Source organism: Dipodomys spectabilis, unplaced genomic scaffold (genome assembly GCF_019054845.1).
Source record: "Dipodomys spectabilis isolate Male_0828 unplaced genomic scaffold, ASM1905484v1 ptg000185l, whole genome shotgun sequence".
NCBI lineage: Eukaryota > Metazoa > Chordata > Mammalia > Rodentia > Heteromyidae > Dipodomys > Dipodomys spectabilis.
Genome location: NW_024870862.1, coordinates 2876211 through 2903059, shown reverse-complemented (window position 1 = coordinate 2903059; position 26849 = coordinate 2876211). Strand labels below are relative to the sequence as shown.

General features: G+C 39.2%; 1 protein-coding gene across 1 annotated transcript; it reads left to right on the top strand.

Annotated features, from left to right (window-relative positions):
• Nucleotides 1–18361: 18361 nt before the first annotated feature.
• On the top strand, nt 18362–23876 carry LOC122121153 (tubulin beta chain-like). Its single transcript, XM_042695324.1, has 4 exons — nt 18362–18418; nt 19271–19379; nt 22050–22160; nt 22816–23876. The coding sequence occupies exons 1-4, from the start codon at nt 18362–18364 to the stop codon at nt 23874–23876; spliced, it is 1338 nt and encodes a 445-aa protein (XP_042551258.1).
• The last annotated feature ends 2973 nt before the right edge of the window (nt 23877–26849 follow it).

Genomic DNA, 26849 nt, shown 5'->3' with positions numbered 1-26849 from the left:
AATCCACACCAAACAATGAGATGTCTTTTTTGTGTGTCTCTTCTATGGAGCAAGTACATATGCAGACTAGTTCTGAGAATTAACTTTGGAATAAAATTGTTTTTAAATCATTCTTTTGTGTTGTTGTTTGTTTTTATTGCTGAACTTGGGGCTTGAACTCAGGGCCTGGATGCTCTCCCAGAGCTTCTATTTTGTTCAAGGCTAGTATGCTACCACTTGAGCGAGTGCTACTTCTTGATTTTTCTGGGAGATTTATTGGAGATAAACATTTATCTGAATTAGGGAAGGGAAGGAGAACAACAAAAAGGTGAGACAAAGGACAAAGAGTAAACCAATGCAACCGTGATACTCATAAGAAAATATGTTGGAGATGGGGGAATAGAGGGGAAGAGAAAGTGGCAGAAAAATGAGGGAGGGGGTAATAAGTTCAACAAGAAATGTACTCACTACCTTACATATGTAAATGTAACCCCTCTGGACATCACCTTGACAATAAAATTAAATTTAAAAAATGAAAAAAATGTCTCATGTATTTTCCTGCCTACACTGGCTTAAATCACAATCCTCAGATCTCTGCATCCTGAGTAGCTAGGATTATGAATCAACAGCAAGAGGCTTAAGTCACTCTTGTAGACATGCACTGCTGTGAGTTCTTGAGAAAATTATTCAATTTATTCATGTTGTAGTGTTCTCATCCATAAATCACAAAGAATAATAGTAGTTAATGTATAATTTGTGAGAAGATTAAATAAGTAAATATGTATGTCTGTGTAATGTATGTGTGTTTATATATGTATATGTGCATATATAATGCATATGTGCATATATATACATACACAGGCCTATGCATTCATACATACATATGAACATACATATGCATTCTTATATTTTGAATTCATATACATTACATATGAATATTTATTTACTATACCCATGCACAAACAATACACGGACATAATGAGCACTTCCCTCATGTGAACTCTTATTCCTGCAGTTTTCAGTATTTGTCCTTATTTATTCCATGGGCATCTCAGGCAAGTCTCCATCACCTTCCATCTAAGATTTTACAATGGATTCCTCCCTAGTATATTCACACATTCTTTCCTCACCTTATATTCTGGCACAATTACCAGCATGACTTGGTAAAAAAAAATTTGCTGAAATAATGAGCTGGCTATGTTCTCTGATTGAAGTTCTTCAAATTTCTCAGGTCTCCTTAAGAAGAAGTCAGTGCTACCCTAATAACACGAGTGTTGCAGAGATTTGAATGTATACTGACTATTTATATTGATCATCTTTAACTAAATATTTCAGTCAAATTGAAAAATGAGTACCAGATTAAACAAATGATTACTGTGACTGTGAGAATGCCTTTCTTAGCATAGTGTGCTTAACTGTTGCATTATGCTGTTTATTTAACAATAAAGTTAAATGTATCCTTCTAAACTCATAATGCTTAAAATGTTCTCAATCCACCCTATCCATATATATTTTGTGTTTACCATCACCACATCATTAAAGCATTTTAGTGATTTTAAATGTTTTCATGTTGTTTTGAAATTGTTTAATGACCTCTCCACTGGTCTATGAAATATCTTACAATGTTAGATATGCTATTGCACAACTTTCAGACTCTATGTTAAAGGACCAAGCCATTGAACAAAGAAACTTAGTCTGCATGGTTCATAATTGTAAGGAGAAATGGAAATTCAACTTGGAGAAGTGATTGAGGAATGGTATTTGCGGAAGACAAGAAGACATGAAAAATTACCTAATCTTTGATGTAGGCTATTAAAATAATTAAAAATAGAGGCAACAAAAACCAATTGAATCAGTACCTCATCAATGCAGAAGGACAAATACTTACCTCTTCCAAAAACCCTGTATTGTACTATAGGCTTTTTTTGTTCTTAAATTGTTATGAATTTACAAATAATTAATGTATATATTTGAAGTAGTCAAAACATTACAATTACTTACTTTTTAAGATTATTACTCATTAACAGTTATTGAACAATAAGTAACTATAGACAATTGTATAAAAGAATGAATTTTACTGATCTTGGGACCGATGTCCTTAGCCATGTAGAAGCTCTGCAATTTCATGCATTCCCATTTGTCCAACCTTTCTTTGATTTCTTGTGTTTCTGGGTCCCTATTAAGAAAATTTTGGCCTGTACCAAGGAGACCTAGGGTTTCTCCTATTCCATCTTGTAATGTTTTCAGAGTGTCTGCTTTGACTCTGAGGTCTTTGATCCATTTGGAGTTAATTCTGGTGCAAGGTGATATATAAGGATCTAACTTTAGTTTTCGACAAGTAGTTAACCAGTTTTGCCAGCACCATTTACTGAAGAGGTTGTCTTTCTTCCATTCTATTCTTTTAGATCCCTTATCGAAGATTAGATGGCTATAGGTCTTTAGGTTCATTTCTGGGTTTTCAAGTCTATTCCATTGGTCCTGGGGTCTGTTCTTGTGCCAATACCAAGCTGTTTTGATTACTGTGGCTTTGTAGTAGAGTTTGGCAAAGGGCATAGCTCTAAGATCAATAGAAAACCCACGGATTGGGAGAAGATATTTTCTAGGCATAGAACAGAAAAGTATCCCATATCTAAAATATACCTAGAACTTAAAAAATTAAATCCCCCAAAAAGAAATTTTCAAAGAAACAACTGCCCAATAAATAAATGGGCTAAAGACTTAAAGAGAAACTTCTCTGAAGAGGAAAGAAGGATGACCAATAGACACATGAAGAAGTGCTCAACCTCCCTAGCCACAAAAGAAATGCAAATCAAGACAAAATTGAGATAGCACCTCACCCCAGTTAGAATGACTATAATCAAGAACTCTAATAATAACAGATGCTGGAGGGGATGCAGACAGAAGGGAGCCTTATTGCATTGTTTGTGGGATTGTAAACTTGTTCAACCACTTTGAAAAGCAGTATGGAACTTCCTCAAAAGACTCTACATAGAGCTCCCCTATGACCCAGCAATCTCATTTTGGGCATTTACCCAAATGATCACAAACAAGATCATACTAAAGCTACCAGCACAACTATGTTTATTGCAGCTTTATTTACCATAGCTAAGATATGGAACGAACCCAGATGTCCCTCAGTAGATGAATGGATCAAGAAAATGTGGTATATATACACAATGGAATTCTATGCCTCCATCAGAAAGAATGACATTGCCCCATTTGTTAGGAAATGGAAAGACTTGGAAAAAATTCTATTAAGTGAAGTAAGCCAGGCCCAATGAAACATAGGTCCCATGGTATATGTCTGAGTCCAGCAGAAAAGGCCAGAGAAGTTGATGTTAGGGGAATGAACCTCAAGATAAGTATTCAAAAATTTTTTAGCTTTTTTTTCTTTCATGCAATTGTTTCTATCATATTTATAAGATGATTTCTATGTTGCTTTGTATGTCCCTCTCCCACAGTATAAAACATACTTTCACTGTATTTGATGTGGTATAATTTGTGGAAGGGAAGGGAAAAAAACAAGTCGTTTAACTTGGGATACAGGTGGACCCATTGCAACAATGAGATGCACAAGTCGTTATGTCGAAAAACAAACTTAACAACTTTGGTCGGGGGTAGGGTGAGGATCGGGAGAAGAGGAGTATGTGGAGAGGAGGAGTATGGGAAGGAATGGGATGGGGAAACAACGAGGAGGCAACAATGCTTGATAAGAAATGTACTCCTTATCTTGCCCATGTAATTGTAAATCCTCTGTATGGTATTCTCACAATGAAAAATTAATTAATTAAAAATAAAAAACACTTTTACTCATTACACATTGTAAAAAAAAAAAGAATGAATTTTTAATGGCTTTTGTTAAATGTAGTCAAGTGCCATTAAAAAGCAAATTTTCCTGTTTATATATGGTTGATTTTTGTAAGCTTATACTACTAGAATATACATTGACTACTTGTCAAAATTAATTTTAATATTTGATTGAATATTACGCATCTTTAAATGTTTTGTGCAAGAGAATATCTTTTCAATGAGTGATTTTGGATGCTTTTTCTTTAAACATGTATGATTTTAAGAGAGTTATACAGCATTTACAGCTGTTCTTTAAAATTGTGCATATAAACAAAATTAGCTGGGACATAAAAAGGAGTACTTTACTGAATGTGTATGTGTAGCAGAAAAATATAAAATTTATGTAAAATGGATGCTGTTTCTGGATAATTTTTTCATCTTTAGAATACTATGTATAATAGATAGGCTAATAAGGAACATATGACTTTTATCACTAAAAAATACACATTTTTATTGATGCATAAATTAAAATTTGTATATACATAATTATGTGTAATTGTTATATATCATGGAATTTTGAAAGATTTATATTCCAGGAAACCATCATCACTATCAGAAAAAATATTTTGCTCTAATATCAGAAAGTATTTGCTCCTTTTGTGGTCATTCCCTGCTTCTCTCTGACTTAATATCTATTTATTTTATTGTATATTATCTTGTATCTTATTTATGTGCATAATTATATGTTATAAATTCATATATATAAATTCCTACAGTGTAGTCAAATGAGCCAAATAAGTCTCCTTTAGACTTTCCACTCCTATGTAAAACATGAAACCAAACCGTACTTGGATTTCAAAAGTCATATTTTTATGAAGAGGAAAGAAAGCCTACTTGTACCACTAGATCAGTTCTTCTTCAGTAAACTAAATTCAGATCTATTTTTAGGTGAAAACATTTCCAGGACATGGCCAATTGCTGTTTTGTGAATCATCACTAAGAAAACATATATGGACGCTGCATTGATTTCAACCATTTTTTATCGTGTATTTGTATATTTGGGTCAGTATTCATCTAGATTAAGGCACACTTTACCTCTCAAATGTTGTGTTTGGTCCCAGAGTCCCCCTGTTTTTGAGCTTATTAGAGGGTCATATAAATGAGACTAAAGATGATTCTCAGTGGATCTTTTTGATCTTTCTATGTAGATTAGGTTACATTATATAAAATCAATGATAGTTTAAAAAATCAAATTTCTTTCTCTGCTTTGAATGGCCCATTCAATAGTGCAACTCAAGGGTATTGTTGCAGCGTGATTATTGGCACTATCCTCCTCCTGTCTGAGGAGGTCCAGAAATCTTCAAGGCCTGAGATCATATGTACATGAGAAAATGAGAGGGAAAAACATCAAGAATTACATTCAATACCTGAAAAATTATGAGTTTATTTTTTTGTTCCAAAAGACATTTTCAAAAACTTGCTTAGTAAAGTGTTTTGACAGGCAGTAGAAATTATAGGTAGAGAATTAATAGGATTTCTGAATTTAGCCAGAATATAATGCCTCTCTTTAATGTCTTATTAATATACTACAGCATTTTGACATCAACACAGGGGAAAAAGGAAACATATTTTATTTGAATTAAGACAGTTTTGCATTAATTTTATGTCAGAAGTATATGCAACTAACTATCATATGACATTAGGAAGAGGTTTTCATTAACCTATTGAACTGAAACTATCAATTTGAAGGTTTCTAATGATAGAATTGCTATAAGTTTAATTAAAAGGTAAAATAGGAGGGGAAGGAGGACCAGAAGTAAAAGGAAAATTATTAGTGAACTGAAAATTTATTGAAATGGCCATAGAGAAGCATACCAACAATACGCTTTCCAGTTAGTATTGTTCTGGTTTAGTTAGCAAAAAATGTATCTTCAAAGTAATAATTGATCCTTTTAAAGGGGTCTATATCTCAGTCACTCTTGATTTTAGTGTCAAATATCAATAATCTCCATTTACTCACTATTGCTTCTCTACAACACTCAAGTTTAGAGCACTTGTTTAAAGCATTTTTAGAAAACAGAGATATTGGCCGTCACTCTTCATGGAGTCTGTCCCTGTAATCTCAATGAAACCACTTTACTAATCCAGTTCATTCCAGTTCATTTCAGCAGGTATATACTAAGCACTTACAGGGTGGCCAACCGTAGGAGAGGGCAAGAAGATGAAACTAAACAGGAAAGCAAAAGGTCACTGCTCCTCTCATGGAGGATAAAAAATAATTTAAACAAGTAGAACTCCTCACAAATAGTGATAGGTGTTAGAAAACTAACACGATGTGGAGAAAGGTTGCCCATGTAAAGAGAGGGAAGACTTCATGTTGTGAGTAGAAGATAGCCATGAAAATGAGATGCAAAGCCAGTCATATATCTAAGGGAAAAAAATACTTGCTGGGAAAAGTATGTCCACCATCAAAGTTGTATTGTAGCAAGAAGATTTTTAAGTTCTTGGAAAGAAGCCAAGCCTAGGAGGGATTTAAAAAATCTAGTGAATAAATGGAAGGCTCAAGAAAGAAGAAATACAAGGGGAGGCTTCAAACTGTGATTCTGGGATCTCAGCCTTCTGTGCAGCTTGGATTACAGGTTTAGCCTCAGGTGCCTGGTGTAATTAACGAATCTTTAGAATAGTCGAATTTTGTAACAATGGCTGACTGTAATAATGTGTGGTGTATGTGTGTGTGTGTGGTGTGTGGTGTGTGTGTGTGTGAGTGTGTGTGTGTGTGTGTGTGTGTGTGTGTTTCTGGGGATTGAGCCCAGGACCTTCAATTTGCTAGGTTAGTTCTCTACAACTCATCTAGCAGGGATTGCAGGTATTCATTACCATATTCAGGATAATTGTCTCATAACAAATCTTCAGTGCTTTCTGGAATCCATACCTAAGCAGTCATCTTCAGGAAGTGTGGGCAGGGATGGTCTATGTGAGACCCTGCTCACCTCACATATCAATGGGAAGGAGGAAGTGATGACATCTGATGATTACCATGGTATGTAGCATCTTGGTTATTTGTCAGCAATCACTCCCCGAGGTAAACACGTCTCAATTAACCCTCACAGAAACTCTGTGAGACTGAGAATCATATCCCAGTTTGGGAGCTAGAAAACTCAGGCCAAGAGAGGTGAGGTGAGGAGCTACTCTAGGTCAAATAGGATGTGACTAACAGGAAAAAATAAGGCTTCTCTAACAGAGAACTTGAGTGGATTAAAATTAGAATTCTTGGGTCCCCATATCTTGGGGCATTTAATGAAATCTAGAATGTGGGATGCTCAATATGGATTCTGTTTCTGAGTATATGATTCCTGAATTCTCATAGAAGTGGTAATTGTATTTTTTTCTTTTGGTACTCCTGGGGATTGAACTGAGGATTTCCCACTCGCTTAGCTTGCTCACTGCCAGATTGTTTGCTTCCTCTTGAGTCATGCTCCTAACCTTTTCCTTGTTATTTTATGCATGGTGCCTTGAAGATTTTTCTTACGAGGTTAACTTCAAACTGAAATCCTTCTCCTCTCAGTCTATAGAGGAGCTAGGATTACAGATGTGAGCCATTGGCACCTGCCTCCTGAAACACTAATTTTATGTTTGTAATTAAAAGTAATGATGGGCTGGGCCTTGTTTTAAATCCATCACTAGGTTAATTTAATCTGGAGCATACTATACATATTTTGTTTTATATTTTGAAATCTGTTTTTGAATGATTTCCCCCTTTTAGAGTTCAGATAAATTTTCCGCTACTATGTTTTATTTCCTTTGTCTTTCTTCCATTTTTTTCCTTCCCTTTCCCTTTGCATGTCTCCTCCTCCCTTTCACTCTGGGCCCCACCTTCTCTCCCTCTCCCTCTTATTCTCATTCTCTCCCTCCCTCTCTCCTCCTCTCCGTGGAACCCAGGAACTCACACATACTAGACAAATACTCTGACACTGAGCAACACCCACTTCCACCCATAAGTTCAAAAGTTTTAGTTATGCCGAATGCTGGTGACTCAAGTTTCTAATACTTGATGCTCAGGAGACTAAGATCTAAGGGTTGTGGTTCAAACCAGCCTAGGTAAGAAAGTCCATGAGAGTCTTATCTTCAATTAACCAGCAGAAAACCAGAAATCGAGCTATAGCTCAAAGTGGCACTGCATTAGCCTTGAGCAATAAAGCCCATGGACAGTGCCTAGGTACTGATTTCAAACACCATGACCCATAAAAAATAAAGATGAATGGATAAAATTATTATTTTCCTTCTTTAACTGCAAGCCTGTACTGTCCCAAAAGGCCCAAGTCTCAGATGATTTCTCTATGACATTGGCTTCTCAACTGAGACAAACCTCATTATCTATTGAATGTTAATTATTAAATTCTACTAAAGTCCATCTCCAGGGTCTATCCTCAAGCCTTCTCTCTTTTCTTATGTTTGATAAATAATTACTCTGATTACATTCTTGTTTTCCTTTTTTGCAGTGCTGGGACTGAGCTATGGCATTGCTTATGCTAAGCAGGGGGGCTCTACACAGAGCTAATATCCCAATCCCCACTCTGATGACTTCAGATATCTCCTTTCAGCAGATGGATCTCTGTGAGGTCCATAATTCCAGACACCATCCACTCTTCCTGGGAGCAATTCAAGTCAGCATATCTGCTGCCATCAACTCAGGCTGTCATGACAACTGCCACAGGAAGGCAGCCTAAAGCATCAGGAACATATCTGTGCTCAGTCCTAAAAGGGTGCAAGGCAAGATCAAGATGTGCTTTCTTCTTGGTCTCTCTTCTTGGGGTATGGTACCTATCCTGGGTCTTCCCATGGTCCCCTATATGAATGTGTCTGTGTCCATCTATTGTCATTTTCATATAAGAACACCAGATGTGTTAGAAGACAACCCATCCGGATGGTCTCATTTAACTAAATAGTGTGTGTGTGTGTGTGTGTGTGTGTGTGTGTGTGTGTGTGTGTGTGTGTGTGTGTATGCGTGCATACACATGGGCTGGTAGTGTGGCTTGATCTCAGACTCACAACCCTTGCTTGACTTTTTGCTTAAGGCTCATACTTTACCACTTGAGCCAAAGCTGATCTTCTGGTTTTTGCTAATTGGAGATAAAAGTCTCACAGATTAGTGTGGCCTCAAACTTGGATATTAAGATTTCAGCCTTCAGGTCCATAGCTAGGATTACAGACATGAGCCACCAGTGTCCATCTAAATTACTCTTCAAAGACCCTTTTCTGGGGGTTGGGAATATGTTTTAGTGGAAAAGTGCTTACCTAGTATGTGTATCACATAAACAGAAAAAGCATGAGGTGACACTGGGGTTCAAGTAGTAGAGTACTAGATGAGCAAAAGAAGCTCAGGGACAGTGCCCAGGCCCTGAGTTCAAGCCCTTGGACTGGTAAAGAAGAAGACCCTCTTCCCCAATAAAGGCTCATTCAGAGGTATTGATGTTTAGAATCTCAAAATGTGCATTTTGAAAAGGACACAATTTAGTCACGAACAACATCTAACACCACAGCCCTTACATCCATACTTAAAGAGGAACTAGTACTATGTTTTTCTTCTTGGGTCTAATACTTGTTTACCTTGCTCATTTTGCAAAAGATGGCTAGTTTGTCCCACACCATATTGCAAACCAACTTGTCTGTCCACATGAATTACTAATTAATCTCACAATGATTCTAAAATCTGTTCTATATTAACTTTTGGAGAACTTTCCTAGAACTCCCTACACTTTTTGTATAAAATTTGAATAAAAAACAAAATGAGATGAGAAAATACCTTGTTCACTTTTTGTCAATCATGGGGCCAGAATTGAAGGCTTGGGCATTATCCCTGAGAGTATTTTGCTCAAGTCCAGTGATCTACCACTTTGAGCTATAGTGCTACTTCCACTGAATTGTGTGTTTGTGAAAATCTTTAAGACTACTTGAAGCCTTCAATTTGCTTTGACCTCATCACTTATATAAACTGTCTAATATGCTAACCAGAACTATTTCCTGAGTAGCAGTGAGCAGCTAAGTACCCATACCCTCTTTAGTTCAAGCAGTTGATTTGATAGCTTCTAAAAGTTTAAAAATCCCACCTCTCCTAAAATGAACCGTATTACATGTGTGTGTAGGGAAGCCCAGTAATACCCCTGCTGTTAGGCTCAGATGAGGTGTTACCCAAGGAAGAGGAGAAGCCTTTCAACAGACAGACTAATGATCTGGAGGAAGATGGCAGAGGAGAAGCTGGAGGCTAAACAAACTCTGGCATAGAAATCGGTTTTAAAAATCCAGTGAGCAGTCATATGCTAGAGAATCACATCAAGTGTGCCATAAGAGTACAGAGAGTTGGCCAGAGAGAAAAAATTCAAGCAGCTTGGTTAAGGAGACAGATCTGAGCACTTGCTGGTCTCCACAGCTGCGGCTGCTGTGGCTCCTGCAGCGGCCTCCATATCAATAGAGAAAGCCCGGGACACAGACAACAAACACTGTGAACTAGTGGATTCTACTCACCACCAGCAAGAACTGACAAGGAAGACGTGAAGGACTTCTATGATGAAAACTTTAAAAACCTGAAAATGGAATTAAAAACAAAACTTAGGAAGTAGAAACCTTCCCCCCCCAAAAATGCTCCTGGATTGGAAGGAACAACATAGTGAAAATGGCAATATTTCCAAAGGCTATGTACAAATTCAATGCGGTATCTATCAATATTCTGACCTCTTTCTTCAATGAAGTAGAAAAGGAAATCCAAAAATTCAAATGGAAGAATAAAAGACCCCAAATAGCAAAAATGAGTCTTAACAGAAAGAACATTGCTGGAGGAATATAAATACCACACTTCAAACTCTACTACTAAGCCATAGTAATCAAAATAGCTTGGTACTGGCACAAGAACAGACCTAAGTACCAATGGAATAGAACTGAAAATCCAGAAATGAACCCACAGACTTTCAGCCACGTAATCTTTGATAAGGAAGCTAAATAAATAGAATGGAAGAAAGACAGCCTCTACAGTAAATGGTGCTGGCAAATTTGGTTAATTGCCTGTAGAAAACTAAAGCTAGATTCTTATATATCACACTGCACCATCATCAACTCCATATGGATCAAAGACCTCAAAGTCAAAGCAGGCACTCTGAAAACATTATAGGACGGAATAGGAGAAATACTAGTTTTCCTTAGCACAGCCCAAAATTTTCTTAATAGAGACCCAGAAACACAACAAATCAAAGAAAAGTTGGACAAATGGTATTGCATGAAGAAGCAGAGCTTCTGCATGGGAAAGGACATAGCTAGCAAGATCAATAGAAAGCACATGGACTGGGAGAAGATTTTCACTAGCCATACAACAGATGAGTGTCTCATATCTAAAATATACATGGAACACAAAAAACTAAATCCCCAAACTACAAATCTTCAAAGAAACAACTGCCTGATAAAAAAGTGGACTAGAGACTTAAAAAGAAACTTCTCTGAAGAGGAAATAAAAATGACCAATAGACACATGAAGAAATGCTCAACCTCCCTACCCATGAAAGAAATGCAAATGAAAACAATACTGAGATTCCACCTCACCCCAGTTAGAATGGCTATGATCAACAACTTTAATAACAACAGATGATGGAAGGGATGTGGCCAGAAGAGATCCCTACTACATTGTTGGTGGGAGTGTAAAATTGTTCCAACACTTTGGAAAGCAGTATGGAAGTTCCCCAAAGACTCCACATAGAGCTCCTCTCTGACCCAGAAATCCCACTTTTGGGCATTTACCCAAATGATCACAAACAAGGCTATCCTAAGGCTACCAGCACAACTATGTATATTGCAGCATTATTTTCCATAGCTAAGTGATAGAACCAACCCAGATACTCCTCAGTAGATGAGAGGATCAAAAAAATGTGTCATATATATACAATAGAATTCTATGACTCCATCACAAAGAATGGCATTGCCTCATTTGTTTGGAAATGGAAAGACTTGGAAACAATTATATTAAGTGAAGTAAGCCAGGTCCAAAGGAACACAGGTCCCACGGTTTCCCGTATTTGCAATAACTAGTATATGTTTGGGACAAGCAGAAAAAGTCAAAAGCTATGTACACAGGACTATACAAGATGAGACATAAATATCCTCTTTCTTGCTTGCTATTGTTTCTAAAGTATTTATAATGTACCATGTGATTTTTTTTGTTTCTTTTTATGTTCCTTCCCAGGGTCTAACCCCTGTTTTTACAGTATTTGATGTCAGTGTCCTGCATCTTGTATATACACTTCTCTAATGCAGGGAGTGGAATGGAAAAAACAAAATGCTTAAATAAGCATACAGGTTGATCCATTGTAACAATGAGATGAACTTTACAACTTCAGTGGCAGAGGGTGGGCGTGGGGGGTTTGGGCAGTGTAGTTGTAGAGGTGTGAGGGAAGGAATGGTAAGGGAAAAACAAAGGATGAGGCAAAAATGCTCGATAGGAAATGTACTCATTATCTTGATCATGTAATTCTAACCCCTTTGTACAGTATTCTTACAATAAAAATGTTCAAAAAAGAAATGTTCTCATAACATTATGTATTAACTGTATCTCCTCTGTACATTATCTTGATGGTAAAATTAAATTTAAGAAAAAGCAAAGAAAAAACAGACAACACTTGTCACCATCTAACCAATAAGAGCTGAGCTGAGCCCCATCCCTCTCATTCTCCTCTCTGATTAAGGTTATTTCTAATTTTCCTTAAATGTGAACAGTTTTCCCTTATTTGCAATAACTAGTGAATGTCTGAGACAAGCAGAAGTGGACAGATAAGTTGATGTAAGGCTAAATGAACCCCAAGATAAGGATTCAATGTTTTTTTTTTCTTTCTTGCGATTGTTTCTAACATATTTATAAATGATTTCCTTGTTGCTTTGTATGTCACTCCCTCATAGCATAACCCTTGTTTTCACTGTACTTGATGTTGGTATAATTTGTGGAGGGGAAGGGAAAAAAGAAATTGTTTTTAGGGATACAGGTAGACCCATTGCAACAATGAGATGTACAAGACGTTATGTCGAAAAAGGAACTTTACAACATTGGTAGAGGGGGTGGTGAGAGGGTGGAGGGGGGCGGGTGGGGGAGATGGGAAAGGATGGGAAGGGGAAACAAAGGAGGAGGCAACAATACTTGATTAGAAATGTACTCATTACCTTCCCATGTAACCCCTCTATACGGTATTTTCACAATAAAATATATGTATAGGTATTTAAAAAACAAACATAAAAATCTGAACAGATGGTGCATCCAGTGCTGTTTCTGTTAAGCATGCTGCTGCCTTCTAAAACTACAGAATTTTAAGGAATCATGGAGAAGCAGGGATCCCACTGAAAAGGAACTCTAACAAAATTAAAGCTCCTTTCTAACATTGGAATTTTAGGACATTTCAGCCTCCTATGGGCAGATGACAGACTTACAGGAGTAAGAATGTGCATGTTCTGTGCAAATATTATATCTGTCCTTAGCCACCATCTTGTCCTCCTCCACAATGTGCTGGCTCATGTTGTTCTACATAGTTAGAAGTTCTTTGAAAGTCAGAATCCAGTCAGCCAGTGACTTTTCTAATTCCTGCATTTAAACACAAGAAAGAGGGTATAAAGAAAGTCTTCACTCTATTTGATGTTGGTATAATTTGTGGAGGGGAAGGGAAAAAACAAATCGTTTAACTAGGGATACAGCTGGCCCCATTGCAACAATGAGATGTACAAGTCTTTATGTCGAAAAACGAACTTTACAATTTTGGTGTGTGTGGGAGAGAATCAGGGGGATGAGGAGGAGATTATGGGAAGGGATAGGAAGGGGAAACAAAGGAGGCAACAATGTTTACTAAGAAATGTACTCGTTATCTTGCCCATGTAATTGTAAATCCTCTGTACAGTATTAGCATAATAAAAAAATAAAATATAAAAAAAAGAAAGCCTTCAACTCAAGCTGCTGCTTTTCCCATACCTATAAGATAATCCTTTGATTAGACTCAAGGGGAGAAGGACCAGTCAAGGAAAGGAACCATAGGAATGAAGACCTACCTTGGTGGCCAGCCTCAAACCAAGTTGTTCTGAAAAGAACATTCCTTCCTGCTTTCCTTTTCATTGCCTCAGTATTTCTCTAATGTTTATACAACTCACTCTGATTTAAAATATAGGTCAACACCTCAATTTAGAGAACAGTGAAGTTAATATTTAGTTGAAATATATTTAATAATGCCATTTGTATTTAAAAGGTGTAAATAGGTGGCATCTTCTTTTAAAAATCTGAGGAATGTAGTGCTGAAGTCGTCATCACATGCAATTTCTCTTCAACTGGCATTATTTTTGGCTAACTTTTGAAATGAAAGAGTGTAAAACTTTTTTAAAAATATAATTAGTGCAGATTTATGAGCAAAAATATTCATCTGGCTGCGGATCCATAATTTGTTGGTTTTTCTATTTTTCTTTGTGGTGGCTATCAAACAGACTTTTAGGAAAACATAGGCAAACTATCAGTAGCCATACCCTTGATGATTTGGGTTCTATTTAATTTTTTGTGCTGATCCTGGGACTTGCACTCATTGCCTGTGCACTGTCTCTAAGCTTTTACTGCTGAGGCTACTACTCTAAAACTTGGGCCATATTTCTACATCCATATTTTTGGTTGCTAATTGGAGATAAGACTCACAGACATTCTGTCATTGGGCCCAACTTCAAACCAAGGTTCCTATATCTCAGCCTCCATAATAACAAGGATTATAACCATGAGCCACTGTTAGCCACATTGTGTCATTTTTTAGAAGCAGCTGTAAATAATAATAATAGAAAACTATCACTATAACTAAAGGCTCAAACCTGTAATCCCCTAGCTATTCAGAGGCTGAGATCTATAGGACCATAGTTTAAAGCTAGACTGGTCAGAAAATTCAGAGTTTTTTATTTTTTTAACCTGCTGGCCCCAGAGCTTAAATTCAGTCCTTGGCACTGTATATGAGTTGCTTTTCATTAAGGCTAGTGTTCTACCTCTTGAGCCACAGTGATACTTGCAGCTTTTCCTGAGTAGTATATTAGAGGGAAGAGGTAAGGAGACTACCCAGTCTGGCTCCAAACAACCATCTAAAAACCTAAGCCTCCAAAGTAGCAAATCAGATATTATTATTTTCAACTAAGCAGCAAAAATAAACAGACTGGAGGTATGGTTCAAGTGTTACAGTTTCAGCCTTGCATGGAAAAAGTTAAGGAAATTTAAGCCCCAGTATTGGCACATATGCACACAAAAGCATGTAGATACATACATACACAGGGTCCTATACTCAATTCTCCGGGATGAGAAAAGATTAAATATTAAATTAAATTACAAGGACAAAAATGAGTAATTTAAACAGTTTAAAAAAAAACACAAAAACATGATAGCCATGTGCTGGTGGCTCATGCATTTAACCCTAGCTACTCAGGAGGCTGAGATCTGAGGATCGTGGATCGAAGCCAGTCCAGACAGGAAAAGTCCATGAGACTCTTATCTTCAATAATCCACTCAAAAACCTTGAAGTGGTGCTGTAGCTAGAGTTGTATAGTGCTAGTCTTGAGCTGGAGACCATAGGTACTGAGCCCAGACCCAGAGTTCAAGCCCATGACCAACAAAGAACAAACAAACAAATAGAAAATTAAAAAAAAACTGCCATAGCTGAATTGTGACTTAGGTGTTAGAATACTTTCTTCCCATAAACGAGGTATGAGTTCAATCCCCAGTGTTGTTCATACCGAAACAACCCAATAAAAGCACACCAATAACAATTTAACAAAAAATATATCATACTTTGTAAAGAAAATTAAAACTTACAAAAATAATTGAAGTAGAGCTAACATGTGACTCATATCCTATTAAATACCAAAAAAAAAAAAAGGCGTAACTTGAGCTGAGGCTTAATAGCCTGCTAGCTTCAAAATAAAAAGAAAATACCAAAAACAAAACAACCCTCAGAGAGAGTCCACAGGCCCTGAATTCAAGCCTCTCCCAACTCCCAAAAGAAAAAAACCCTCAGGAGTTGAGTTTTTGTTCCTGCAAGCTTTGAGCAAAAAACAAAATACAAAAATCTCATGGGCAGTGAAGTAGTGTGGCATAAATTGTAGAGCCTGCTAGTTTTGATCTAAGAAAACAAGCCAGGTTTCTCTGGCTCATGCCTGTAATACTCACTGCTCAGGAAGCTTCCCACAAAGGGAAGCCAGTCCAGGCTGAAAATTCCCCTGGTGACTGTTTTTTTTCAAATTAAGTGGAAGTGGCACTGTGGCTGAAAGGGGCAGTGTGACTGCCTTATCCCTGACAGACAATACCCAGGCACTGAGTTCAATCCCCACAACCGACAAAATAAATAAATAAATACTGAGTGTGAATAGCTAGGCCCTAATAATAAAGGACATGAACTTTAAAAATGGGGGAAGGCAAATCAAATAAATGAAAAGGTGCAAAAAGGAGCATATTAAAGATTTCTAAATCATGGCTCAAAACTGCAATCTTACTTGCTCAGATTGCTGAAATCTAAGGATCGTGTTTCAAAGCCATCCTTGGCAGAAAGTACAGAAGACTTAATTTACTGTGTTCAGTACTGGGGCTTGAACTTGCTATGATTTCCTTATGGCTAGAGGTCTACTTCTTCCTACCTCTTGGTGGTTAATTAGAGATCATTTTCTCATAGATTTTCTTGCCCAGATTGGCTTCCAACCATGATTCTCAGATTTCAGTCCTCCCTATAATGCTCTTGGCTTGCTGTTGGTATTCTAATCTCCTATTGACCACCGAAAAAGCAGAAGCTGAGCTGTGGCTCAACTAGTGAAACCTGCCACCATTAAGGTAAAAATAAAAAAATCCTCAAGGAGAGTCATCAGGCATTAATTTCCAGAACTAACAAGCAGCACTCAATTTAAAAAAATAAAAATAAAAAAAGAACCTCAGTCACCATTACCTGAGTTTGAGCCCTAGAAGAAGAGCTACAAAAAAGAGAAACAGCCTGTAGTTTACCTGTGGTCAAATTTCTAAAGCATGGTAGTTTCAAGAGGAAAGAAAAAACTAAGAATGAAAGCTAGCCCCTAAGAACAATTGTCAAAAAAAGAAATAATAAATAACCGGAAAAGGTGAAAGAAAAGGTAATTAAAGATTTGTAAATGTTGACTCACACTTATAATCCTGAGTGCTAAAGTCACTGAAGTCTGAAGATCATGGTTCAAAGCCATCATGGGCAGGGAAGTCCATGAAACTTGCTTCAGTTTGTTCAGTCGAGGGACTTAAACTTGAAGTGTTTTGCTCATGGCTAAAGCTCTACTATCTTCTGCCTATTAGTGGGTGATTGGCGGTAAGTCTCATAGACTTTGCTGCCCAGGCTGACTTTGAATAGTGATCTCAGATTTCAAGCCTCACTGTACTGCCCTTGACTACCCATGGGACTCTTGTCTCATATTAAACACTTAAAAAAAAAGGCAGAAGTTGAGCTGTGGTTCAAGTAGTAGAGCCTTCTACCTTTCAGTTAAATAAGTAAATCAATAAAACCTCAGAAAGAGAGGGGCAGAATGAGAGTGAAAGACAGGAAATCCTACACTAAGCAAAAGTAGAGAAATGTAAATATCACCCGTTGTGGAAGAAATAAATTGTATTGTCAAAGCTTATAGAATTCACAAACTTTATAGTCCATGATAATTATAATTTGACTTGTGAAGGTTAAAATATGTTTGTGATTTCAACTAAATATCACTATTCCACAATTCTGTGAAATAAGAGAAATTAAGGTAATCACCTAATCTCAATAATAATAAAAACCTCAGAAAGAGTCACCAGGCCTTAATTTCAAGCCCTAAGTCACTAACATGCCCCAACTCTGACCAAAAAAAAAAAAAAAAAGACACTCTGACTAGGACCTGAGTTCTTACACTAGGAACAGAAGCCAAATGAAACAAAAAGTAGACTGTAGTAGTCCTATGGCCCAAGGAATAAAGCAAGCTACTTTTAAGAGGAAAGAAAGAGAAAACCTGAGAATGAAGACTAGACCCTAAGCCCCTGACTCTTCCCATAATGGAAAGTGAATCAATCATGGAATCTAACAGTTTGTGCTTGCTCTTGGGATCACAGCTGAAAATGTCCCTTCAGTTCTAGGCCCTCCAATCAAAAATGGAAGGCAGGCTTGTTCTGGGCTTCTGGCACACAAGGACCTTGTGTAGAGGAAGTTCCTCCTCTTCTTTCCTGGATCCCAGGGTTCAGCCTCTCTTGTGAGTCAGAGTGGGGAGTGGATGGCAGGGTGACCAGAGGATCCAAATAGAATGGGAGCTGTGCTAATGGACTTGCAGCTGGCAGCTGGATACCAGGGTAGGTGGGAACTGGTAGTGCCCTCTGATTACCCAGCAATAGGGAGATTGAGTTGGAGCACCTGCTGGCTCCACCTATAATCAAGTCTGCCCCACCTCCTCTGCCCCTGTAACAACCAGAGGTATAAATGGGGATCTGAGTTCACTGTGTCAGATTCCTGCTTCCCAGCTCTACCTGTTTGCCTCTTTGGGCACCACTGCTGAAGACTCACATCCATCTGTTCTGCAGCCCTGCACCATGAGGGAGATTGTGTACATACAGGCAGGCCAGTGTGGCAACCAGATTGGAGCAAAGGTGAGCATGGCACTGGCCTAGGATCCAAGTCTCAAATTTAGGGGAAGGAGAAAGAGGATGGGGTTGGAGTGTGGAGGTGGTGGTGGTCATGGCTAGGCTGAGGTAGCTGGGGCTCCATAGTGGTCCCTAACCTTCTGCAAATGAAGCCCCCCAGATAGCTTCTCCAATTTCCCTAATTTGTGTGGCCCTGGTGGGTGTGGTTTTTAAGCAAGCCTGGGGTGGTTTTAAATCCCTTGCATGTCTTAGTCTTACCTGAGACTCAAGTCTTTGTATTTAGTTTCCTGGGAATAGACTAATGCATGTTCGGTCTGGTTTGAATGAAAGGAATGCAGTGTCTTTGAGCTGAAAGATACAGAGAATTCCCTTTGTGTCAACTGATGAGTGTCAGATAATTGAGAACAGTTCTTCTACCTTAATGCAAATTTCTCTGAGTTTCATGCCCCATCTCAGCTCCCTTAAGTTGGGTGTTTTCTGAATCATTGGTTGTCATGTATGCTCTGAGGACACTTGGGGTTCTGGAGACCCTTCTAGCTGAGTTTTCAAGTTACTGCTTTGGTAATTTCATGTCCATGGAAGGCCAGTTACTCATCATAGAATACAAACAGAATATGGTACTGCATAAGATGGAATACTCATAGGAGAAACCAGATGTCTTCTATTCAGCCAGATAAAAGAGATTAACAAAACTAAAATAGCACCATTTTCTGTGCTTTTTTTTTAATTTAGAAAATGTAATTATTTTTTACAAATATATTTGTGTCAACAGGACATGAGTTTCTTATAGTTACTTTAAAATGCATTTTTTGGACAGTTAACATTCTAGGTCATAATACACTTCTATTTCCATCTCAGTTTTGGGAAATGCTAAGCGATGAGCACAATATTGACTGCACTGGCAACTACTATGGGGACAGCCATTTACAGCTGCAGAGAATCGAGGTGTATTACAATGAGGCAGCTGGTAAGTTTCTCCCATCTTGTTTCCCATACCGTGGCAAAATAGTTCCCAGGGGAATACTAATGAAAAGGAAGAGTTCCTGCCTTTCTTATGGTAGTATTGTAGTTTTAATTTGGGACCTTAATCTTATAAGTCAAGTGCTGTACCCAACTGAGCCACTCCACCAGATACTTTGTTTTAATTTTTGAGTATACTCTTGTGAATTACCCCAGGAAAGCCTTATACCTGAGTTCCCCCTAACTCTACTTGCTGACTAACCACACCTGGAATTGTTTTTTCCGGTCATGGAGCTTGAACTCTGGGCCTAGGTACTGTCGCCCAACTCTTCAGCTCAAGGCAAGCGGCTCTACCACTTAAGCCACAGTGCCACTTCCAATTTTCTGGTGTTTTATTGGAGATAAGAGTCTTGCTGGCTTTTTGTGCCCTGGCTGGCTTTGAACCTGATTCTCTGATCTCAGCCTTCTGGGTAGCTAGGATTAAAGGCGTGAGCCCATTTCACATAATTAAAAATGAGACTGCCTAAATATGCATTCTAAAACAATTGATAAAATATAATCCAATGCCATTTGGTTGTGTGCTGATCATCCTAAGCTCAAGCCTGGGCACTAACTATGAGCTTCTTTTATTTTGGGTAGTTTCTTGGAGATGAGTCTCCCTGCCTTTCCTGCCCCAGCTGACTTCAATCTGCGATGCTAAGGTCTCATCTCAGATTTTTGAGGAGCTAGAATTACACCCTTATGCAACCAGAGCCCAGTTACATTGCCTCTTTATAATACAGATTACATTTCTAAAACAATATTTTGAAAAAGAAAATTTAAAAAATTTTAAAGAGGGATGTTCAGTCACTAATATATATGAGAATAGTCCAAACCATAAAGCATAAATAGTCTCACCCTGAAATCTATAACATTTTTGGTCTTGAGCATTTTGAATATGAATACTTAGCCAACTGTAAATTATTTTTAAGGTTTTTAAAGTAAGAAAACATTCTTGTGATGTAGAAAAAATCAATACTAATTTGTAAACATTGCTTTTAAATGATTCATATTGTCTTTCCTAACATAAACAGCCTAATTGAAGTCTACAGAGTAGTTTTTCAGTTTTTGTAACTGTCAATGTAAAGTTCATTTAATTTTATATTGAGTTTCCATTCTACATTATTGTATACAAACAGAATCGTGGATAATTGGCTTTCCTGTGTATTAATCCAATGAACAAGTACAAACAAAATTACAAAGCTATTTAATTTATGTGAGTTTTATAGATCTACATTTTGGGCTGTCCTCACCTTGGTATTTTGTGTTAATATTGTTTAAGTAACATACAAGGTTTTAATCTTCTGATTCCTTGGTTGAGAGTGGTTGGGTTGGATTGTGTCACTCCTATGAACAGAATTTTAGGTTGTGTCTTTATTAGATCCTGTATATCCAGCAGGATGGTCAGTTTTCTTCATGTGAATGTTTAGGAAGGGGGTATTCTAAAACTGGTGTTTACATCATGTTAACTGCTTTCCCTGGGCCAAATCAGGTTAAATGGGAAATTGCAAGTCATTGCCCAAGGTTGTATTTGAGTATTTGAATAAAGGATATGTGCTATTTGATAACCATTATTGAAACATTATAAGACAAGAAATATATATATTGTATATATGTTTTCTCCAGGAAAGCCTTACACTTGAATTCCCTTACATCTACTTGGTGAATAGCCATACCTGGCTTTTTTTGGCCCGGGGGGGGGGGGTCGGTCATGTGGCTTGGACTCTGGGCCTAGGCACTGTCCATCAACTCTTCAGTTCAAGGCAAGCAGCTCTACCTCTTGAATCACAGTGCCATTTCTGGTTTTCTTTTAGTTTATTAGAGATAAGAGTCTTAAGGACTTTTCCTGCCCCAGCTGGCTTTGAATAGTCATCCTCTGATCTCAGCCTCCAGAGTAGCTAGGATTACAGGCATGAACCTGGTTCATTTCTTGAGAAAGGTAATTGGGGAAGGGAAGGGATAGTGGGAGAACAACAAAGGAGGGGGTAACAATTTTTGACAAGAAATGTTCTCATTTCCTTACTCATGTAACCAACTCCTCTATACAGCACCTTTACAATAAAATAAAATTAACAAAAAAGAGGAAGTTTCTTGCTGATAGGCACAGGTGACTCATTTCTGTAATGCTGGCTACTTAGGAGGCTAAGAACTGAGGATCATGGTTCAAATCTTGCCTGAGCAGGAAAGTCCCTGAGACTCTTATCTCCAATAAGAAAACTGAAAGTGGGGTTGTGGCTCAAGTGATAGAGTGCTAGCCTTGAGCTGGAGAGCTGAGGGACAGTGTCCAGGCCCACAGTTCAAGCCCCACGATGAACCAAAAAAAAAAAAAAGGTGTTGTCACCTTTCTTTTGCACCATTAGACGCAAAGCCTGATGCTCATCTTTGCCTCCTGTGTAGCTGAGATTTCAGCCACCATGCCCAAAGCAAAGGAATGAATATTCATGGAAATAGACAACTGCAAACATCCTTAAAGTTGCTGAAGCCTCTTGCATGGGGATTCATGCTCAAGATATCTTTTCTGTTTCCATGTCTCAAATGCTGTAATTTTTGTAATGAATGCTGAGAATCACTTAGAATCATAAGCTCTGCCCTGAGTTCCTTGTCAAGTATAGGCCTAAGTCAACTCTTTTTCTCACAGGCAACAAATATGTTCCTCGGGCCATCATGGTGGACCTAGAGCCTGGCACCTTAGACTCAGTAAGATCGGGACCATTTGGCCAGAGCTTTAGGCCAGACAACTTCATATTTGGTATGTCATCATGGTCCATGGGTCCTAACATCCAGGCACTCCAGTGCTGGGCTGAGCCTTTATCCACCTAGATATTGTCCTCAGCTAACCCACCTATTCCAGTCCATGGGAGTCATGCCCCTGGCCACTCAGACAGCTCAGATCAGTGCAACTCTGCAAGTTCTCCATGACAAAGAAGCCTCTGAAGGGAAAGAGCAGCAAGCAGAGAAAGCCACCAACAAGGTTTCAGCACTGCTGGTCATTTTAAAGGCCTGGCAATAACAGAACCACTTCAGGACACCAGAAATCAAAGCACAGCTATGTGTGAGCAAGGAGCAGACAAGTGCTTGCAGTTTAGCTTCCCTCTGACCACACTGTGCTCCTGTCCCTGTTGTGAAAGTAATTACATTTCCAGTATTGAGGCAGGCTCAGTTCTTCATTTCTAGAAGTACTTGATTTGGGTTAAAATGTATTTTCCTCCACACTCTCTACTTTTCTTTAGAACCTCGGTGATTTGTAGGGTCCCAGATACATTGAAAACATTTCCTTTATTTCACCATAGTGTATCTAAAATAATAGCAAAGTTTGGCTCAGAACAATCCTTTGTCTTCACAATAGGACAGGCACAGTCATTATTCTTGGAGTATGTGTCTCATCATGTCTTTATGTCTGATAGGCCAGAGCGGGGCAAGCAATAACTGGGCAAAAGGCCACTACACGGAGGGAGCCGAGCTGTTAGAATCGGTGCTGGATGTGGTACGACGGGAGTCAGAAAGGTGTGACTGTCTCCAGGGTTTCCAGCTGGCTCACTCCGTGGGAGGTGGCACTGGATCAGGCATGGGCACCCTGATTCTCAACAAGATCCGAGAGGAGTATCCAGACCGCATCATGAACACCTTCAGCATCATGCCCTCCCCCAAGGTTTCAGACACCGTGGTAGAACCTTACAATGCCATCTTGTCTATCCACCAGTTGGTGGAAAATGCAGATGAAACTTTCTGCATCGACAATGAGGCCCTGTATGACATCTGCTTCCGCACCCTGAAGCTGCCCACACCCACCTATGGAGACCTGAACCACCTGGTGTCTGCCACCATGAGTGGAGTCACCACCTGCCTGCGCTTCCCCGGCCAACTGAATGCAGATCTGCGCAAGCTCGCCGTGAATATGGTGCCCTTCCCCCGCCTACACTTCTTCATGCCTGGCTTTGCACCCTTGACCAGCCGGGCCAGCCAGCAGTACGATGTTCTCTCAGTGCCCCAGCTCACCCAGCAGATGTTTGACGCCAAGAACATGATGGTCGCCTGTGATCCCCGCCATGGTCGTTACCTGACAGCAGCTGCCATCTTCCGAGGCCGCATGTCCATGAAGGAGGTGGATGAGCAGATGCTCAACATGCAGAACAAGAACAGCAGCTACTTTGCAGACTGGATTCCCAACAATGTGAGGACAGCTGTATGTGACATCCCCCCGCATGGCCTTACGATGTCAGCCACCTTCATCGGCAACAACACAGCCATCCAAGAACCCTTCAAGCGCACCTCAGAGCAGTTCAGTGCCATGTTCCGGCGCAAGGCATTCTTGCACTGGTACACGGGAGAAGGCATGGATGAGATGGAGTTCACTGAGGCTGAGAGCAATATCAACGACCTGGTGTCCGAGTACCAGCAGTGCCAAGATGCCACTGCTGATGAACAGGGGGAATTTGAAGAAGACTTGGTGGAGGAAGAAGTTTAAGACTTCCCATTGGTAGCAGTACAACAGGACTGTCAGAGCCTGCCTACTACTTCTCAAATGAATGGTGCTTTCCTGAGATCCTGTTGTCATGCATTGAGGTCCCTGCTGTGTATCATCATGCACAGCCTTTCTGGTCAGGAACTAACTGATGGTGAATTAAAAATGAAGATTTCTTTTAAATAGTATTATTTTAAAGCCCTATTTATATAAATAAAGAAGTATACATTTTGTACTCTTGAGTCCTTATTCTTTAGAATCCCTTTTATTCTTTCAATATATTTGAAATATAAAGTTGGCCAGCAGGATTTAATCTTAGCAATATAGGACTGGTGCTCAAGAGGAGTTTCAAATTCATGGTGTTCCTATTATTTTGAACAGGAGGATGACAAGTGCCAATGTTGTTTATTTTCACTGGCCCAGTTTTAAAGTTAGCAGTCTCTCAATAGCATGCCATTAGCATAAAAGCAGTTTGAAGAGAAAGTAAACCAGATTCAGATGTTAAAATTTTCCTAGTACCAAAGTGATGTTTGGAGTACTGAAGGGATTGATGTTCAAGACTTGTCTGGGCACTGAGGTAGCAGGGCCTCTTCCTCCTTTATTCTGACACAGGACTTGCTTTACCTGCCCCCTAGTATGCATTCCTCTTTGGGAATGGAACCACAAAATGCAGGTATGAATACTGGCCATTAAGGATCTACTTCTCCTTCAGACAACCACAGGTTCTGGTCTCAGGCCCCATCAGAGGGATTTCATTCACATTCCCCAGAAACAGAAGCAGGAACCCCAATCCCTGTGCTTACGGTTCAGTTGGCAGTGAAGCAGCACTCACAAGATGAGTGCAAGATCCTGGTTGCCAGGGTAGTTTCTCAAGTCATCTGGCAGCTCTAAGGACAGAAGTGAGTCTAGCTGTTTGAGGGAGTGAGAAGCTGACCAGTCCCATAGCGTATCAAGATCTGCTTGATTCAGTACTTACAAGTCAAGGAGTGGAAGGGAGACATGGCCCAATGACCCATTCTCATACTCACTTTCCAGCATTCAAAGCTGTCTGAGGCCCACAGAGGGTTGTAAGGGAAAAAGATCCAGCCTGTTGGGAATGTTTACTTTACATGAGTGAGACAGAAATCTCAATTGCTTAGAACCTACACAATGGCCAGGAAGAGGGTGAACACTTCTATTTTCACCACAGGCCAAAATCATTCTCTGGTTCTTTTTGCCAGAATCTTTCACTCTTCTTGCAGTGAGGCTCCACTTAGGTTGTCTGTGTCAAGCATTCCTCCATGGCCACCAATAACTTGTAAGAGCCCCTTTTCCTTCAGAAACAGGACCTATGGGAATCCAGCAACTTTTAGGAAGCTCTAAGGAAAGATACTACTGGGTGAGGTGCAAGTTCCTTGTTTCTAGTAAAGTTGGGAGATGGTAAGTTCCCTAAGCTTTCCTATACCAGGCCTGAGGTTGGGGTAGGGTGGGGAGGAGTGGGGTAGAGATCTTTAAGCCAAGTTGGTCTTACTCATCAGAAAGTAAACTGCCAGAGAGACTGATCTGTGACTAGAAGCCCCAGGGCAGATCAAAGTGCAAATAGCTTCCAATGTGGGAGTCCTAGGGAGTAGGTGTTGGCCAGGAAATTGACATCCCTGCGTCTCTAGTCCTGGAACTGACCAGGTTGGATGACTCCAAATCCTTTAAGGCTGCTGGGTCCAAACTGAAGGCAGGCCTGGCCAAGGCACTCTCATTCTTCAGTGGGTTAAGGATTGAGGCCAAGCTGTGGTGGAGGCCCCACCCAGCCTATTTACCAGTGTTTGACTAAGAACAGTTTTCGTTTCTCTTAAGTACCCATTTTTGAGTATTTTCTGGTGGCCTTGGCTTATTTCTTTACACTTTCGAAGAAATAGTCCTTGCTTCATAATTAATGACTCATGCCTCATCCCTCAGAAAACTCCTGTTGATAATTTTACCAGTAGATTATCATGTATTTCTCAGACATGGCTTTTGTTTTCTCCTAGCCAGAGCTCTGTACACATTGCCACACAAGCTAATGTTGAAGTGACTCCTATAGACAGGGTGATTATTTTGTCCAAATGCTAAGTGCAGCATCTCCCTTATTCTCATGTGCCTTGGTAATTGTATCAAATAATTGAGTCCTTGACTAGTATAAGCAAAGCTCTGGGTAAAGATGCAGCTCAGTGGTAGAGTACATGTCTGGCATGCACAAAGCTCTCAGTTCAGTACCCAGTACCAAAAGGAGGAAAGGTAACAAATGTTAGGCTCCGCAGATGATATATTAGGAGTCAAGGCAAAACACCCAGATTGGCATTGAGGAGTTGTGTCATGAGGGAACACTGCTAGAATGTTTGTAGGTGGAAAAAAGAGAGCCCCTTGATATGTGTACCCTTTTAGAAGGCAGAGGTAGGAATGGGGGATGAACCTCTGGTAGAGAGCCTAGGCCATCGAAGGAAGAAGCTGTGACATGTATGTTGCCTTAATGGGACCAGAGTCTAAAGTGGCACCACCATACCAGGCCATGGCTCAACAAGAACAGGTTTGTCAGAAGAACCTTCTTGCATTGGAGTGATTTATTTTGACCACTTTGGCCTTGTTAATCATATTTCCTTATGCTGCTTTCTTTTTTCTTCCAACTTGTCATACCTATAGCAGATCCTGTCCAGGAGACCCATTCTCTCTAATTTCATTCTCTAAAAGTCTCCCAGTTTATAGCTATACATATCCTAGACCAAAAAAGTATGGGGTGGATTTTCTGTCAGACATAGATTGAAACTGAAAGGTATTTTGAAGTAGACTTTGACAAGGTTCTGATATTGACATCGTTGTGTTGATAAATCCTGGAACTGTGACCAGCTTCTGGTCTAATTCTGAGGTGACAGTGGAAGAGAACTGGTGATAGGAAATTACAGACCAGTGTGATTTCAAACCCTTGGCAGGTACATCTCTATTCATGGATGTGCTATCAGCCAACAT